Source organism: Rana temporaria, chromosome 11, assembly GCF_905171775.1.
Source record: "Rana temporaria chromosome 11, aRanTem1.1, whole genome shotgun sequence".
In the NCBI taxonomy this organism is placed as follows: Eukaryota; Metazoa; Chordata; class Amphibia; order Anura; family Ranidae; genus Rana; species Rana temporaria.
In genome coordinates, this window is record NC_053499.1 from 41,325,787 (window position 1) to 41,341,396 (window position 15,610).

Genomic DNA, 15,610 nt, shown 5'->3' on the forward strand with positions numbered 1-15,610 from the left:
GATGCTTTAAAGACCAGAGGAAAGATCTGGGGTCTATTAGACCCCAGATCTCTCCAAAAAGTGAACCTGTCAGGTCCCATGCTATGTTGTTTATCCCTTGTGATAGTAATACCCAAAAAATACAAGGTACAGTGCAAAAAATACATTTAAATAAAATAAATAATAAAATGTAGAAACAATTTAACGTACCCTCATCACCCCGTACTCACACACAAAGGCGAACACACACATAGGACCCGCATGCGTATTTAAACTGTGATTGCACCACACATGTGAGGTATTGCCGCAAAAGTCAGAGTGAGAGCAATAATTCTAGTACTGGACCTCCTGTATAACTCTAAACTGGCAACCTGTACAGGCTTTTAAAGCATTTCCTATGGAAAATTATAGGTACCTTAGTTTGTCACCATTCCATGGGCGTGCGCAATTTTAAAGCCTAACAGGTTTGGTTTCTTTTTACTCGGAAATTCCGAAACGTGTGTGGGCCCCATTGGACTTTTTTCCATCAGTGTTTAGAAATAGAACATGTTTTATTTTTTTCCAATGAAAAAAAAAATGATCGGAAATTCCTATCGTCTGTGTGTTACTCCGACGGTGAAAAAATCCATGCATGCTCAGAATCAAGTCGACGCATGCTCGGAAGCATTGAACTTTATTTTTCTCTGCTCGTCGTAGTGTTTTAAGTCACCGCATTTTGGACGGTTGAAATTTAGTCTGACAGTGTGTATGCAAAACTGATGGAAGTCAGCTTTATCGGAATTCCGATGGAAAATTCCATCGGAAATTCCGATCGTGTGTATGCGGCATAAGTGTGAAATGTCAGGTTTGGCCTGGTGGTTAAAACACAGCTGTCAGAATTTATCCAGTTACCTTTTACCCTGCACGGAATGTGCAAATGTATACTTGATAAGAGTGCCCAGATTGCATGCAGTAGTACATGTGTGACATCATATTAGGTGTGTTTAACCTAGAATGTTACGATTCAAGAATAGCAGATCATACTGTATAGTAGGCTACACACTATACAATTTTTATAAAATGTTATTGTACAAATTACCTTTAGATTTACCAAAACCATATAATATTATGTCAAACTTTTAAATTGTATGCAATCAGGCATACAGTTGCAATCAAAAGTATGTGAACCCTTTTGGATTGCTATGGATTTCTGCACAAATTGGTCATAAAATGTGATCTGATCTTCATCTAAGTCACAACAATAGACAATCACAGTCTGCTTAAACTAATAACACACAAAGAATTAAATGTTGCCATGTTTTTTTTGAACACACGTAAACATTCACAGTGCAGGTGGAAAAAGTATGTGAACCCCTAGACTAATGACATCTCCAAGAGCTAATTGGAGTGAGGTGTCAGCCAACTGGAGTCCAATCAGTGAGATGAGATTGGAGGTGTTGGTTACAGCTGCCCTGCCCTATAAAAAAACACACACCAGTTCTGGGTTTGCTTTTCACAAGAAGCATTGCCTGATGTGAATGATGCCTCGCACAAAAGAGCTCTCAGAAGACCTACGATTAAGAATTGTTGACTTGCATAAAGCTGGGAAGGGTTATACAAGTATCTCCAAAAGCCTTGCTGTTCATCAGTCCACGGTAAAACAAATTGTCTATAGGTGGAGAAAGTTTAGCAGTGCTGCTACTCTCCCTAGGAGTGGCCGTCCTGTAAAGATGACTGCAAGAGCACAGCGCAGACTGCTCAATGAGGTGAAGAAGAATCCTAGAGTGTCAGCTAAAGACTTACAAAAGTCTCTGGCATATGCTAACATCCCTGTTAGCGAATCTACGATACGTAAAAAAATTTAACAAGAATGGATTTCATGGGAGGATACCACAGAGGAAGCCACTGCTGCACGTTTACAGTTTGCACAAGAGTACCTGGATGTTCCACAGCAGTACTGGCAAAATATTCTGTGGACAGATAAAACCAAAGTTGAGTTGTTTGGAAGAAACACATAACACTATTAGCTGGACTCACAAAGAGTTACGCCGGCGTATCACTACGCCGATGTAACTCGGAATCTAAGCCGTCATAAGTTTAAGTGTATGCTCAAACTGAGATGAACTTAAACCTAGCTAAGATACGACGGCCTGCGCCGTCGTATCTTAGGGTGCAATTTTTCCTCTGGCCGCTAGGTGGCGCTTCCGTTGAGTTCGGCGTAGAATATGTAAATGACTAGATACGCCGATTCACGAACTTACGCTTGCCCGTCGCAGTAAAGATACGCCGTTTTCGTAAGAGGTACGCCGGCGTAAAGATAAAGCTGCCCCCTAGGTGGCCTAGCCAATGTTAAGTATGGCCGTCGTTCCCGCGTCAAAATTTGAAAATTTTATGTCGTTTGCGTAAGTCGTCCGTGAATGGGGCTGGACGTAATTTACGTTCACGTCGAAACCAATACGTCCTTGCGGCGTACTTTGGAGCAATGCACACTGGGATATGTACACGGACGGCACATGCGCCGTTCGTAAAAAACATCAATCACGTCGGGTCACCAATCATTTACATAAAACACACCCCCCTCATCCTCATTTAAATTAGGCGCGCTTACGCCGGCCCGATTTACGATACGCCTCCGTAACTTAGGAGGCAAGTGCTTTGTGAATACAGCACTTACCTCTCTGACTTAAGGCGACGTAGCGTAAATACGATACGCTACGCCGCCGTAAAAATGCGCCCATCTACCTGAATCTAGCTATAAGTGTGGAGAAAAAGAGGCACAGCACACCAACATCAAAACCTCATCCCAACTGTGAAGTATAGTGGTGGGGGCATCATGGTTTGGGGCTGCTTTGCTGCGTCAGGGCCTGGACGGATTGCTATCATCGAAGGAAAAATAAATTCCCAAGTTTATCAAGACATTTTGCAGGAGAACTTAAGACCATCTGTCCACCAGCTGAAGCTCAACAGAAGATGGGTGTTGCAACAGGACAACAACCCAAAGCATAGAAGAAAATCAACAACAGAATGGCTTAAACAGAAGAGTAGCCCAGTCAGAGTCCTGACCTCAACCCGAATGAGATGCTGTGGCATGACCTCAAGAAAGCGATTCACACCAGACATCCCAAGAATATTGCTGAACTGAAACAGTTCTGTAAAGAGGAATGGTCAAGAATTACTCCTGACCGCTGTGCACATCTGATCTGCAACTACAGGAAACGTTTGGTTGAAGTTATTGCTGCCAAAGGAGGTTCAACCAATTATTAAATCCAAGGGTTCACATACTTTTTACACCTGCACTGTGAATGTTTACATGGTGTGTTCAATAAAAACATGGTAACATTTAATTATTTGTGTGTTATTAGTTTAAGCAGACTGTGATTGTCTATTGTTGTGACTTAGATGAAGATCAGATTTTATGACCAATTTATGCAGAAATACATATCATTCCAAAAGGGTTCACATACTTTTTATTGCAACTATAGTTGAAGGTAAATCTAAAGTAAATTGAACAACATAAATTGTATAATGTGTATCCAGCTTTAGATCTGATTATTTTACTGATTTATAATGAAATGGGAATGTTCAGATATCCTCTCATGGCGTCCTAGACAATTGGAGCTCATCAGTTTGTTTGATTCCTCCACAGCTTGGAATTAAAAAGAAGAAATATATGCCATATAATCACCAGCACAAGTACTTCTTCCTGAGTGAGTATGCATACAGTACATTACCTGCACACAGCAGTTCAATGATTATGGCTCAGTCCTTATCTAGCATTACATTTTTAATTTTTTTTTTTTCTGTTTTGCAGTTGGTCCCCCCGCTCTGCTTCCCCTGTACTTTCAGTGGTACATTTTCTATTTTGCTGTCCAGCGGAAGAAGTGGGTAGTGAGTACAGTTTTATTTGTGGCTCCTTCCTGATGAAAGTAGTGTGCAGGGCCGATCCTAGGCAGGGTGCGTGGGGTGCTTAGCACCCAGGCGCCGCAGAGGTGGGGGCGCCGAAGCTCCAGAGAGCTCCCCTCCCTCCTCCTTGTCTGTGTCTAGAGGCAGAGAGCATGTAGCGGGTGCTGCAGTTCCCCATCCTGCTTGCTCTCTCCGCTGGCAACTGACAAGAGTGCATAACTGCTGTCCCCAGAATCCGGGCTGGGTACTGCAGCAGAGCCTAGTACCGGAACGTTCCACTAATTATTCTGTATAGTGCGCGTGGAGTAGTCTCTGACCATCTTTTGTAGTTTGTCTGCAGTCTCTGACCATCTCCTGTACTATGTCTGCAGTCTCTGATTATCTCCTGTACTATGTCTGCAGTCTCTGACCATCTCCTGTAGCATGTCTGCAGTCCTTGACCATCTCCTGTATCATGTCTGCAGTCTCTGACCATCTCCTGTATCATGTCTGCAGTCCTTGACCATCTCCTGTAGCATGTCTGCAGTCTCTGACCATCTCCTGTACTATGTCTGCAGTCTCTGATTATCTCCTGTACTATGTCTGCAGTCTCTGACCATCTCCTGTAGCATGTCTGCAGTCCTTGACCATCTCCTGTAGCATGTCTGCAGTCTCTGACCATCTCCTGTATCATGTCTGCAGTCCTTGACCATCTCCTGTATCATGTCTGCAGTCTCTGACCATCTCCTGTACTGTGTCTGCAGTCTCTGACCATCTCCTGTATCATGTCTGCAGTCTCTGACCATCTCCTGTATCATGTCTGCAGTATGTCTGGGGGCTCTTTCTAACAGACACTCTAACAGAAGCCCTCTCTGTGTGCATTAGAGGGACCCCCCTCCAGGCCCCATTAGTGTACTAATTGTCTTTATTGTTAAAAGATCATGGGAGGATCCCAGGGTAATGAAGACTTCTTAGGGGAGCATCTCTGTGTTTGAGTCGTAGCCATAGAAACATTTGTAAAGGGGAGGAGTTTGTAAGATGACCACGCCCATGTGGGGGTGCCAGAAATATTTCTGCACCCAGGCGTCTGTGACCCTAGGATCGGCCCTGGTAGTGTGGGATGTAATAACTACGTGTTGCCAATAGCAACTAATCATAACCTCCTTTTGTGTTTCTCTGGAATATTAAAAAATGAGAGGGAGAATCTGATTGGCTGTGTTGGGTAATACAGGTGAGCTTTCATTATGAGATTTTAAATAGAATGTGACTAAATGATTTCTCCTTTCCAGGATTTGGCTTGGATGATTTCATTCTACGTGAGGTTTGCCTATTGTTATTTCCCGCTAATTGGGATTGGTGGCACCATCAGCATGTTCATGCTAGTCCGGTAAGTATTTGATATTACAGGATTAGAAAAGCCAAATGAATAGAATGAAATGAGTTAGTGGTGACTCAGGCTATTGTAATGGATGTGTTGTTGTGCAGCGGAGTTTTACTGTTGTCTGTTAGGCATGAGGAAACATAATGCCTTTACTGACTATGTCATAGGTGAAAGCTTCAAGCATCAGAGAAAGAGGAAAAAAAAATCAAAGGCCCCATTCATTGGCCAAATGAGCCGCGGTGTGGCAAGTATCTTCCAGAAAACTGCAGCTCAGCCCGGGTGTGTGCAAACAGCCATGTATGTACAAAGCGGCAGCAGCTCTCTGCTGCTGTTCACAAGTAATCGCATTAGGAGTGATTACCTGCACCTAAGGACTGATGATCGCCCTAGAAGCAATGGTAGATAGTAGGGTTGCACCGATACCAAAAAAACTATTTATGTCTCAGTTTACGCCGATACGTATTTTTCTACATATTTTTGGTAAAAAAAAAACGCAATAAGCGTATAGTGATTGGTTTGCACAAACATTATAGCGCCTACAAAATAGGGGATAGAATTATGATTTTTTTTTTTATAATTTTTTTTTTATTTTTTTTACTAGTAATGGTGGCGATCTGCGATTTTTGTCAGGACTGCGATATTACGGAGGACACATCGGACACTTTTGACACATTTTTGGGACCATTCACATTTATACAGCGAACAGGGCTAAAAATATGCACTGATTATTGTATAAATGTGACTGGCAGGGAAGGGGGTTAACACTAGGGGGCGATCAAGGGGTTAAATGTATTCCCTGCTAGGTGATTCTTACTGTGGGGGGAGGGGACTGACTGGGGGAGGTGACCGACGGTTGTCCCTATGTACAAGGGACACATCATCGGTCTCCTCTCCCTTGCACACACAGATTCACATTCCTGGCTCTGTGACTGCCGATTGCGGGTGCCCGGCGGACATCGCGGCCGCCATGCAAGCACATTGGCACCTGAGTGATGCGGCAGGCGCGCGCGCGCCCCCCAGCGGCGGGAGGCCAGAGGCCGTATATTGATGGCCTCCCGGCATTTTATAGCCATCTTGTGGCCGTAAATAGTCAATGGCCGGATTGGAAGTGGTTAATACATGATAATACATGATAATACAAAATACATTAAAAGAGAAGTAGGGCCAAAGAACCGTTGACCCTACTTCTCCTGTGGGTCACAGGAGTGTACTTAGTCTTGCAGTCCTTTGACCTGATTTCAGCTTACAGCCGGCAAAAGTCCACTGTTGGCTGACATCAATCGACTTTATTGTTGGGATCCACCCAGATGCCTGGACTGGAACTTGGCTCAGCCTCTCAGCCCAGGACTCAAGTGAATGCTGGAGGAGCAGAACAGAGACCTGGTGAGTGACAGCCACTGCTATCTGCTCAGTGAGAACTGAGCGATCAGCGGCCTTTGATCACTCAGTTCTTGGTCTTAGGCCTCGTACACACGACCGAACATGTCCGCTGAAACTGGTCCGCGGACCAGTTTCCGCAGACATGTCCGACCGTGTGTACGGCCTAGCGGACAGGTTTCCAGCAGACAAAAGTTTCTTAGCATGCTAAGAAACTTGTCCGCTGGAAAGCTGTCCGTCGGACATGTCCGATGGTTAGTACGACTCATCGGACATGTCCGCTGGTTATGACGTATAACCAGCGGCGCGAAATCCCGCGCATGCGTCAAATTGATTCGACGCATGCGTGGAAGCATTGAACTTCCGTGTTAGAGAACGTCGGTGTCTTCTACGTCACCGCGTTCTCTGTCTCCGTCTCTGTATGGTGTGTACACACATCAGACCAAAACCTCCCAGCAGACATGTCCGATGAAAACGGTCCGCGTTCGGTCGTGTGTACAAGGCCTTAGAGCTGGCAGGGGACAGATGCAGCATTCGATCGATATTGCATCCACCTAGGCGAGTATAATAAAAAAAAAAATATTACAGAACTTCTCTTTTAGGATACAAATCCTCCTTAGTTTTTAATATGTTAACTGAAAGAATAATAGAATTGCAGAGTCAATGGTAATCTGATTCTAATGTATTTTATTCTATTCTAGGTTCATAGAAAGTAACTGGTTTGTCTGGGTGACACAGATGAACCACATTCCAATGCACATAGACTACGATCAGAATAAGGAATGGCTTTCTGGACAGGTAACCATCTTTATCGATGTTTCTTTCTATCCATATAGGATATTTTGACATCATACTGATCTTTTATGACCACATTATAAAGTGAACTGCGAAAGACCACTGCAGTGTTAAGTAACTTCATCCTCTGTGCTTGAACCAATGAAACAAAATATCTGCGAATGTGATCAGAGCCTTTTCCTGTTGAGATTAATGTGATCTTCGAGCAGCTGTATTTATTGTACACTTTACATTTCAAAAATAGGTCACAGATGGGAGCCATAGAAAAAACAAGTGAACAGGGAATCATTTGTAGTGTTGTTTGGTACTTCTAAAGGTAGTATTAAAGCAGTAGTAAACCACTTGCTTTTTTTTATGTTTTAAACCTGCTGTCAGGTCACCTGTGGCCAGGTGACAAGTGCACCCCGTTGGGGTCAGGGATGCACCACAGGGTAGTGAACCCTATGGCCGACTGCTGGGATCAGAGAGGAAGCGTGAGACCAAGATTCCCCCCGGAGAGCGGAGTCTAAGACCCAGCTTTGTGTTCACCAGAGCCTCTGGTGGTGAGGATGGCCTTCGCCGTAGCTGAATCCAGGTTGCGACCCCTGGGGTCCCCAAGGTCACGCTCTGCAGGGAGAGAGGGGAAGCAGCAACCAGGACAAGCGATAGTGATGGGTAAGCCAAGGTTGGGGCAACTGGCAGACAAGGGTAAACAAGGAACAGGCCAAGGGTCAGGGAAACAGGCAAACAGGAGAAGTCAGGGACGAGCCAAGGTCGGTACACAGGAAGGTAAACTGCAGACAGGAACAAGCTACAAACAAAGGTTGAACAGCACTGCAGACCTGTAGTGCAACAGTTAATATAGACTTCCTGGGATGGCCTGGGTGGGGCTATACAGGGAGGAAGGTGATAAAAGGCAGCCAGAAAGAGGGTCAGGCCTCTAATGGACACATGAGACAGGTAAGCTGCCAGACTTTATTGCATAACCATGACACCTGCAAGGCAAAGTTAGAATGTGCTAGTATACATTGCATACTAGCACATTATGTGAAACTTACCTTAAAACTAAGCCCTCCAGCAGCGTGTTGTCACCGCTGACAGGGTTTCCATCTTCACCCGGTCTTCCCTCTGGGTTGGCGGTCCACAGTTCTTTGATTGGACGAGCCTCGGTGACATCACAGCACAGGGCTCTGAAGGTACGGCACGGTAGACCGATCCTTCAAAAAGCATTCGCCGGTGGCTTTACAAGTAAATATTTCTTAAATGGCGCACATTTAGGAGTTATTTACTGTACCTATAGGTAAGCTTTACATGAGAGTTACCGTATATACTCGAGTATAAGCCAAGTTTTTCAGTACATTTTTTTGTGTGCTGAAAATGCCCCCCTCGGCTTATACCCGAGTCACCTTTTTGCGCCTGATCTCCTGGACTTTGGGGAACCGGTACCGGCTAGCCGTAGGTCCCCTGGACCCCAAACATGTAGCCCCACTCTTCCTCTACAGGTGTGCAAAGTTTGTTGTCTGGGGGACCTACGGCTAGGGAGCACCGATTTTTCAAAGCCGGGCACCCCTTCCATAGACTCCCATGTTAAACGTCAGTCTAGTCATGGACACAGTGAGGCATGGGCATAGTGAGGCATGGACATAGTGAGGCATGCACATGGATACAGTGAGGCACAGTGAGGCATGCAGATGGACACCCTAGACTTATACTCGAGTCATTACGTTTTCCCTGTTTTTTTTGTGGTAAAATTAGGTGCCTCGGCTTATATTCGGGTTGGCTTATACTCAAGTATATACAGAACTTTACTGAAAATCAAAAGTTACGCTCATTCTCCTCTCTCTCTCCTCTGCCATTAATATAAGCATTGTTTTTTTTTCTGAGAGTGGCATATTTCTGGCAGGGACCCACTCCCACTCCGCTCGTCTAGATGAGCAGAGCGGAAGGTGCCCCCTATCCCACCCGGCTGTAACTTGCTGTGGCACGTCACAGGTTCCAAGAGACTCCAGGACCATTTAGGGGAGCCGGCTGTGAGCCAGCAGGAAGTCACAACCAGCTTCCCACACTTAAGATGGTGGCGCCGAGGACTCAAAGACCTGCGATGAACCGGCTCAGGCGATGACCACACTGGATCCCTGGGCTAGTCATTGCTGACTTTTATTTTTCTACCAATGACTGGAGCTCCTCTTTCATTGGATCAGATTTGCAGACAACATTGACTATAATTGAGTAATCTACAAACCCTGAAAATGTTTGTTGGTTACCTTCCATAGCACTGCACTTTACTATATTGTTTTTCTACTCTCTCACCCAGCTGCAAGCCACTTGTAACGTGGACCAGTCTCTGTTTAACGATTGGTTCAGTGGACATCTCAATTTTCAAATTGAACATCAGTAAGTATGCTGAAACTTAACAGTATAAATGGGAAAATTGCGCTTGGTGAGCTAATTATGTTTGATATTATATGACACAACAGCAGCACTCATAAATATGTACACACCATATGCTGTAAACAAGTAAATAAAGAAAATGTTGCGCTGTCAAAATAGTAATATAGTACTAGTACTAAAATATTGCATTTTTTTTTTAAATTGTCGCTCTATTTTTGTTTATAGCGCAAAAAATAAAAACCGCAGAGGTGATCAAATACCACCAAAAAAAAGCTCTATTTGTGGAAAAAAAAGGACGCCAATTTTGTTTGAGAGCCACGTCGTACGACCGCGCAATTGTCAGTTAAAACGACGCAGTGCCGAATCGCAAAAAGAGTAAACACGTTCACCACTAGAGGGCAGCAGAACTGTATTGATGGTATACAAACCATCCTGGCACATACCACCATGCTGTTGTAGACCATTCAATATAATGTGGCTGCCATATTCCTGAAGATCAGCTGCGCTCCAGTGAGTGGAAACGTTATAAATTGACACAATGCTGTTTCTATATATATATATATAAATAAATATATAACATTTCATATAGATTACAGATAAAACAACTTATTTCGATTATAATTCATGCAACACTCCTGTATGATATCAAATAATTAATATTGCAATGATTATAAATCAATTATCAATCATAGGGTGTTGCACCTGTTGTTAATAGGAAGAACACCACCCTTTTTTCACCTAAGGATTAACTGGTGTTTGGACACTTTCATTACTTTAACATACCTAAGGCTACTTTCACACTGCCAGCGCGGGGGCATCGGCGGTAAAGTTGCGCTATTATTAGCGTCGCTTTACCGTCGTATTTGCGTCGCTATTCGGCCACTAGCGGGGCGCTTTTAACACCGCTCCTATAGCGCCTCAAAGATGAGGCTAGCAGGACTTTTTTTTACCGTCCTGCCAGTGCACCGCTCCAGTGTGAAAGCCCTCGGGTTTCACACTGGAGTTAGAGGAGAGGCTCTTTCAGGGCGCTTTGCAGGCGCTATGTTTAGCGCTATATCGCCTGCAAAGCGCATCAGTGTGAAATAGAGCTGCACGATTAATCGCAGAGAGAATCGCGATCTCGATTCTCCGCGCCTGCGATCTCCCCACAGGATGACCCGCGATTCTTATGTGTCACCGCCATTCCACGTAACCAGCGTGGAACGCAAATGCCGCCGATATCGGAACCGACGTCAGCAGCCTGGGCTTCTCTCACAGTTCAATACAACTGTAGTGTGTATCCATGCGCCACCTAGTGGTTGCCGGCGGTACTGCTTCTGATGTATTTATCTTTCTCACAGTTCTGTACAACTGTGTGTATCCATGCGCCACCCAGTGGTTGTAGGTGGTACTGCTTCTGATTTATAAAAAACAGACCAGTGATATGTCTATATTGTTAAAGACCATGGGCCAGATCCACATACATTTACACTTGCGCCGCGTATCAGGGATACGCTACGCCGCCGTACCTTACCCGGCGTACTTTCAAATCCACAAAGATTTTGCGCCGTAAGTTACGGCGGCGTAGTGTATTTCTGGCGGCGGAATTCAAATCGGCGATCAGGGGGCGGGTTTAATTTAAATGAAGCGCGTCCCCGCGCCGAATGAACTGCGCGTGCGTCGTCCAGAAATTTCCCGCCGTGCTTTGCGCTAAAATGACATCGCAACGACGTCATTTTTTGAACTTAGACGTGAGTTACTTCCATCCCTATTCACGGACTACTTACGCAAAAAAAAAAATACTAATTTCGACGCGGGAACGACGGCCATACTTAACATGGCAAATCTATCTATACGCCACAAAATACCAGCTTTAACTATACGCCGGAAAAAGCCGACTACAGGCGACGTTAGAAAATGCGACGGCCGCGCGTACGTTCGTGGATCGTCGTAAATCGCTAATTTGCATACCCGACGCGGAAAACGACGCAAACTCCACCCAGCGGGCACCAAAGTATTGCACCTACGATCCGAAGGCGTACGAAGCCGTACGCCTGTCGGATCGAACCCAGAAGCCGTCGTATCTTGGTTTGAGAATTCAAACTAAAGATACAACGCGGGAAATTTGAAAGTACGCCGGCGTATCAGTAGCTCTGTGGATCTGGCCCCATATAACTCCTATGAAAAAAGCAGAATCAAAGTTTGATTTTGCTTTTTTCAAAGGAGTTATATGGTCTTTAACATTATAGACATATCACTGGTCTATTTTTTATATATTCGTATTTTCAAATAAATCACAGGTTTATTTATTTGGGGGGGGGGGGTTTCTGGCAATCAATTTTTGAGAATCGTGATCTTTAGTCTAAGCAAAAGAATCGCGATTCTCATTTTGACCAGAATCGTGCAGCTCTAGTGTGAAAGTAGCCTTACGGTTTTTGGACTATGCAATAGATTTTAATGCTTTATATACTCTGATGTCACTATATTGAGGAAATATTTTATCACTATATTACTATTTTGACAGCGCAACCTTTTCTTTATTTATGCTGGAGCTTAAGCTACTTTCTTCTCCTCCAATAATACTGTTAACAATGACCGCTTTCTATTTTCAGTTTATTTCCCACAATGCCAAGACACAATTACTGGAAGGTCGCTCCTCTTGTTCGCTCGCTTTGCAAGAAGTATGGCATCGAATACCAGTCCAAACCACTGTTTACTGCATTTGCTGATATAGTTCAGTAAGTTACATTACTTGCAGGTCTTTCTATTAGAATACTACTCTGTGGTACTTGGCTGTTGCCTCTGGTCCAACTGATGGAAACTGCTTACCTTTTGGCAAGTGACCAGGCTTTTGTCAGCTGAGACTATTTTGCCTCACAGAAAGAAATTGCTGACGGATGCACCATGAAAAGTTCCCACAAGATAACATACACCTGTTAGCGTAGATAAAGTAGTACAAAAGTATACAAATTTGTGTAATAATAAAATAAAAGTATGATCAAAGCATTTTGGTCATACTTCTGTTGTGGGTCACAGGCATGCACTTCTTTGATCCTGTGACCCAAAGGCCCCTTTCACACGGGCTCCTCCGTGAAGTGGGATCCGCTTGTTCAGCAGGGGATCTTTCCGCTGAGCAGGCAGATGACAGGTCCGTGTCCGCTTTACATAACAGACACGGCTATGGGACAATCAGATGCAAACGGACCGCCTGTCTATTTCCATCGGATCCGCCAGACACATGGGGAATAGGATCGGATTGGATGGTGGTGGGTGTCTGCTGACATCCACCGATCAATAAAAGATCCGCCTAAAAAATCTGACAGGTGGACCTAATCAGATCGCCCATGTGAAGGGGGCCAAATGGACTTTGTCAAAGCGGAGGTCCACACAAAAAGTGAACCTCTGCTTTTCGGAACCCTCCCCCCCTCCGGTGTCACATTTGTCACCTTTCAAGCGAGAGGGGGGTGAAGATACCTGTATAATACAGGTATTTGCACCACTTCCGGGCATAGACCCTGCAGGGATCACACTATCTTCTGGTAAACACACGGGTCCCAGAAGACAGCAGGGACCAGTGAGGACGCGCAGCGCGACTCGCGCATGTGCAGTAGGGAACCGAAAGTGAAGCCGCAATACTTCACTTCCTGATTCCCTCACCAAGGATGGCGGCGGGGGCAGCCAAGAGCCAAGCGATTGATTGGCTTCGGCTGCTGACATCGCGGGCACCCTGGACAGGTAAGTGTCCATTTATTAAAAGTCAGCAGCTGCCGTATTTGTAACTGCTGGCTTTTAATATTTATTTTTTTAGGCGGACCTCCGCTTTAAAGTTCCCACATCAATATGTAAAAATGCTGTGAAATACCTTTGTGTCTCAAAGTTATTACCCCTACTAGCCTATTGTGAGTGCTTCAATATTAATAACACTGCTATAAATCAACTGCTCAAAACAATCAATTGTTTTTTTGACCTGTTATTGGAGCACTCACAATAGCCAAGTAGGGATAATAGCATTGAGACACAAAGGTTTTGAGCAGCATTTTTTTTTTTGTAGTATAACCCACCATTATCTGATGTGACAGAGCCACTTCAGGCTCTGTCTGAAAGGATCCTGACAATATTGTCGGGATCCACCCAGCTGCCTGATTGACCGTTTGAAGCTGAGTGCCAGAGCCAGCTGCACCCACCCCCTATCCAGCTTGGTGCTCCAGTGAGTGGAGAGCAGTGACTAATGCTGGCCATGCACTCCACAAAAAATCGTCCGAAGAAACTTTCGAAAAAACTAATGTTCGGTCGTGAGCGCAAACGATAGTGCCATCATGTAATGACCGATAAATCGTTCAGTGGATATAAATAAACAAAAAAATGTTGTTTTTTTACATATACCTAGTGCAGAAAGTTTGGACGGGAAACACATTAACCTTCCGATTTATCGTTCGTTCGGCAGAAAATTTCCAAATGTGTCGTTCGTTTTTCGGCTCAAAAACGTCCCAACGATTGTCAATTTTGTGCCCATTAACTGGCCAAAAAACGAAAGAACTGTCTGCACGACCGAATTTCGGACGAATTTTCGTATAGTGTATGGCCAGCATTAGTCTCCGCAGACCAAGAACTGAGAAGTCAGCGGTAATGTGAATGATCAGTTCTCAGACTTGAAGCCAACGTAGAACAGCTGCTGCATTATACTGATGCTGCAGCATAGAGGTGAGTATATGTCTTTGCATTTTTTATATACCCCAAACTTCTCCTTTAAAGAGGAAGTAAACACTGCCTCTCTTTATTTTATTTTTCAGTCCCCTGCAAATTAAAGGCATGATGTGTTAGTATGCATCGCAAATGCAAAAAAAAGCCTTAGGCCGCGTACACACGGTTGGTCCAAACCGATGAAAACGGACTGAAGTTCAGTTTCATCGCTCCAAACCGACAGTGTGTGGGCCCCATCGGTCTGTTGTCCTTCGGTCGAAAAACAGAGAACTTGCTTTAAAATCGAACCGATGGACGCCTGACCGATAGGCCAAAACCAATGGTTAGTACGCAAAAGCATCGGTTTTACGTCACTGCGTTGGACTCGATCGGTTTTTGAACTGATGGTGTGTAGGCTTCCCTTTGGAAGTCGCATCCATCTTCGCCGTCTTCCTTCCAGGTCCACGGACTCTGAATCTGTGACTAGCCAGAGCCACGTGACATCACTGCAGAGGCCTCTGAAGAAACAGCGCAGGCAGCCATTCCTTCAGAGCACATGCGCCGATGACATCATCATACAGTAAATATCTTCTAAACGGTGCAAGTTTAAAAGGTATTTACAGTATCTATAGGTAAGCCTTTTTATAGGCTTACCTGTAGGTACAAACATTAGAGGGAAGTTTACTTTATATACCAGTTTACAATACTGGTATATAAAAGTGTTTATTGTGCTTAGTAAAACAGAAGATAGTGGAGATGATGTAGCAATTGTATTTGGAAAGATATTCCCACGAACAGCTGATTTCCTGCCTGGTTAACGCAATGAACACAATTTCTGGCCAGCATTTATGTAGTCTAAAATGGTTAAAAGAGAAGTATATGTTTTTTTAAAAAAAACAAAGATTGACACTCACCTAGATGCTGCAGTTGTCAGCTGTCCCCCATTGGCCCTATACCGAAAACTCAGTGATCAAAGACGACTGATCGCTCAGTTCTCAGATCTGCTCTGAGCACAAAGCAGTGACTGTGCTCTGCCCCTCCAGTGCTCACTGGAGCGCCGGGCTGTGGAGAGGGTGGGAACAGCTGGCTCAGCAACGCGCTTAGATGCTAAGCCAGCTGCCAGTCAGGCATCTGGGTGGATCCTGACATTATTGTTATTATTCTTACAAAAAAGAATGCCGATTTGTT

General features: G+C 44.5%; 1 protein-coding gene across 1 annotated transcript in view; it reads left to right on the forward strand.

Moving 5' to 3' along the window:
- Window positions 1-15,610, forward strand: part of FADS1 (fatty acid desaturase 1) — a 39,285-nt gene that overhangs the window by 23,134 nt on the left and 541 nt on the right. The window contains exons 6-11 of the mRNA XM_040328420.1: window positions 3,605-3,665; window positions 3,770-3,846; window positions 5,130-5,227; window positions 7,300-7,396; window positions 9,687-9,766; window positions 12,355-12,480. Of these exons, the coding sequence (XP_040184354.1) occupies window positions 3,605-3,665; window positions 3,770-3,846; window positions 5,130-5,227; window positions 7,300-7,396; window positions 9,687-9,766; window positions 12,355-12,480 (539 nt within the window). The remainder of the gene's footprint in view (window positions 1-3,604; window positions 3,666-3,769; window positions 3,847-5,129; window positions 5,228-7,299; window positions 7,397-9,686; window positions 9,767-12,354; window positions 12,481-15,610) is intronic.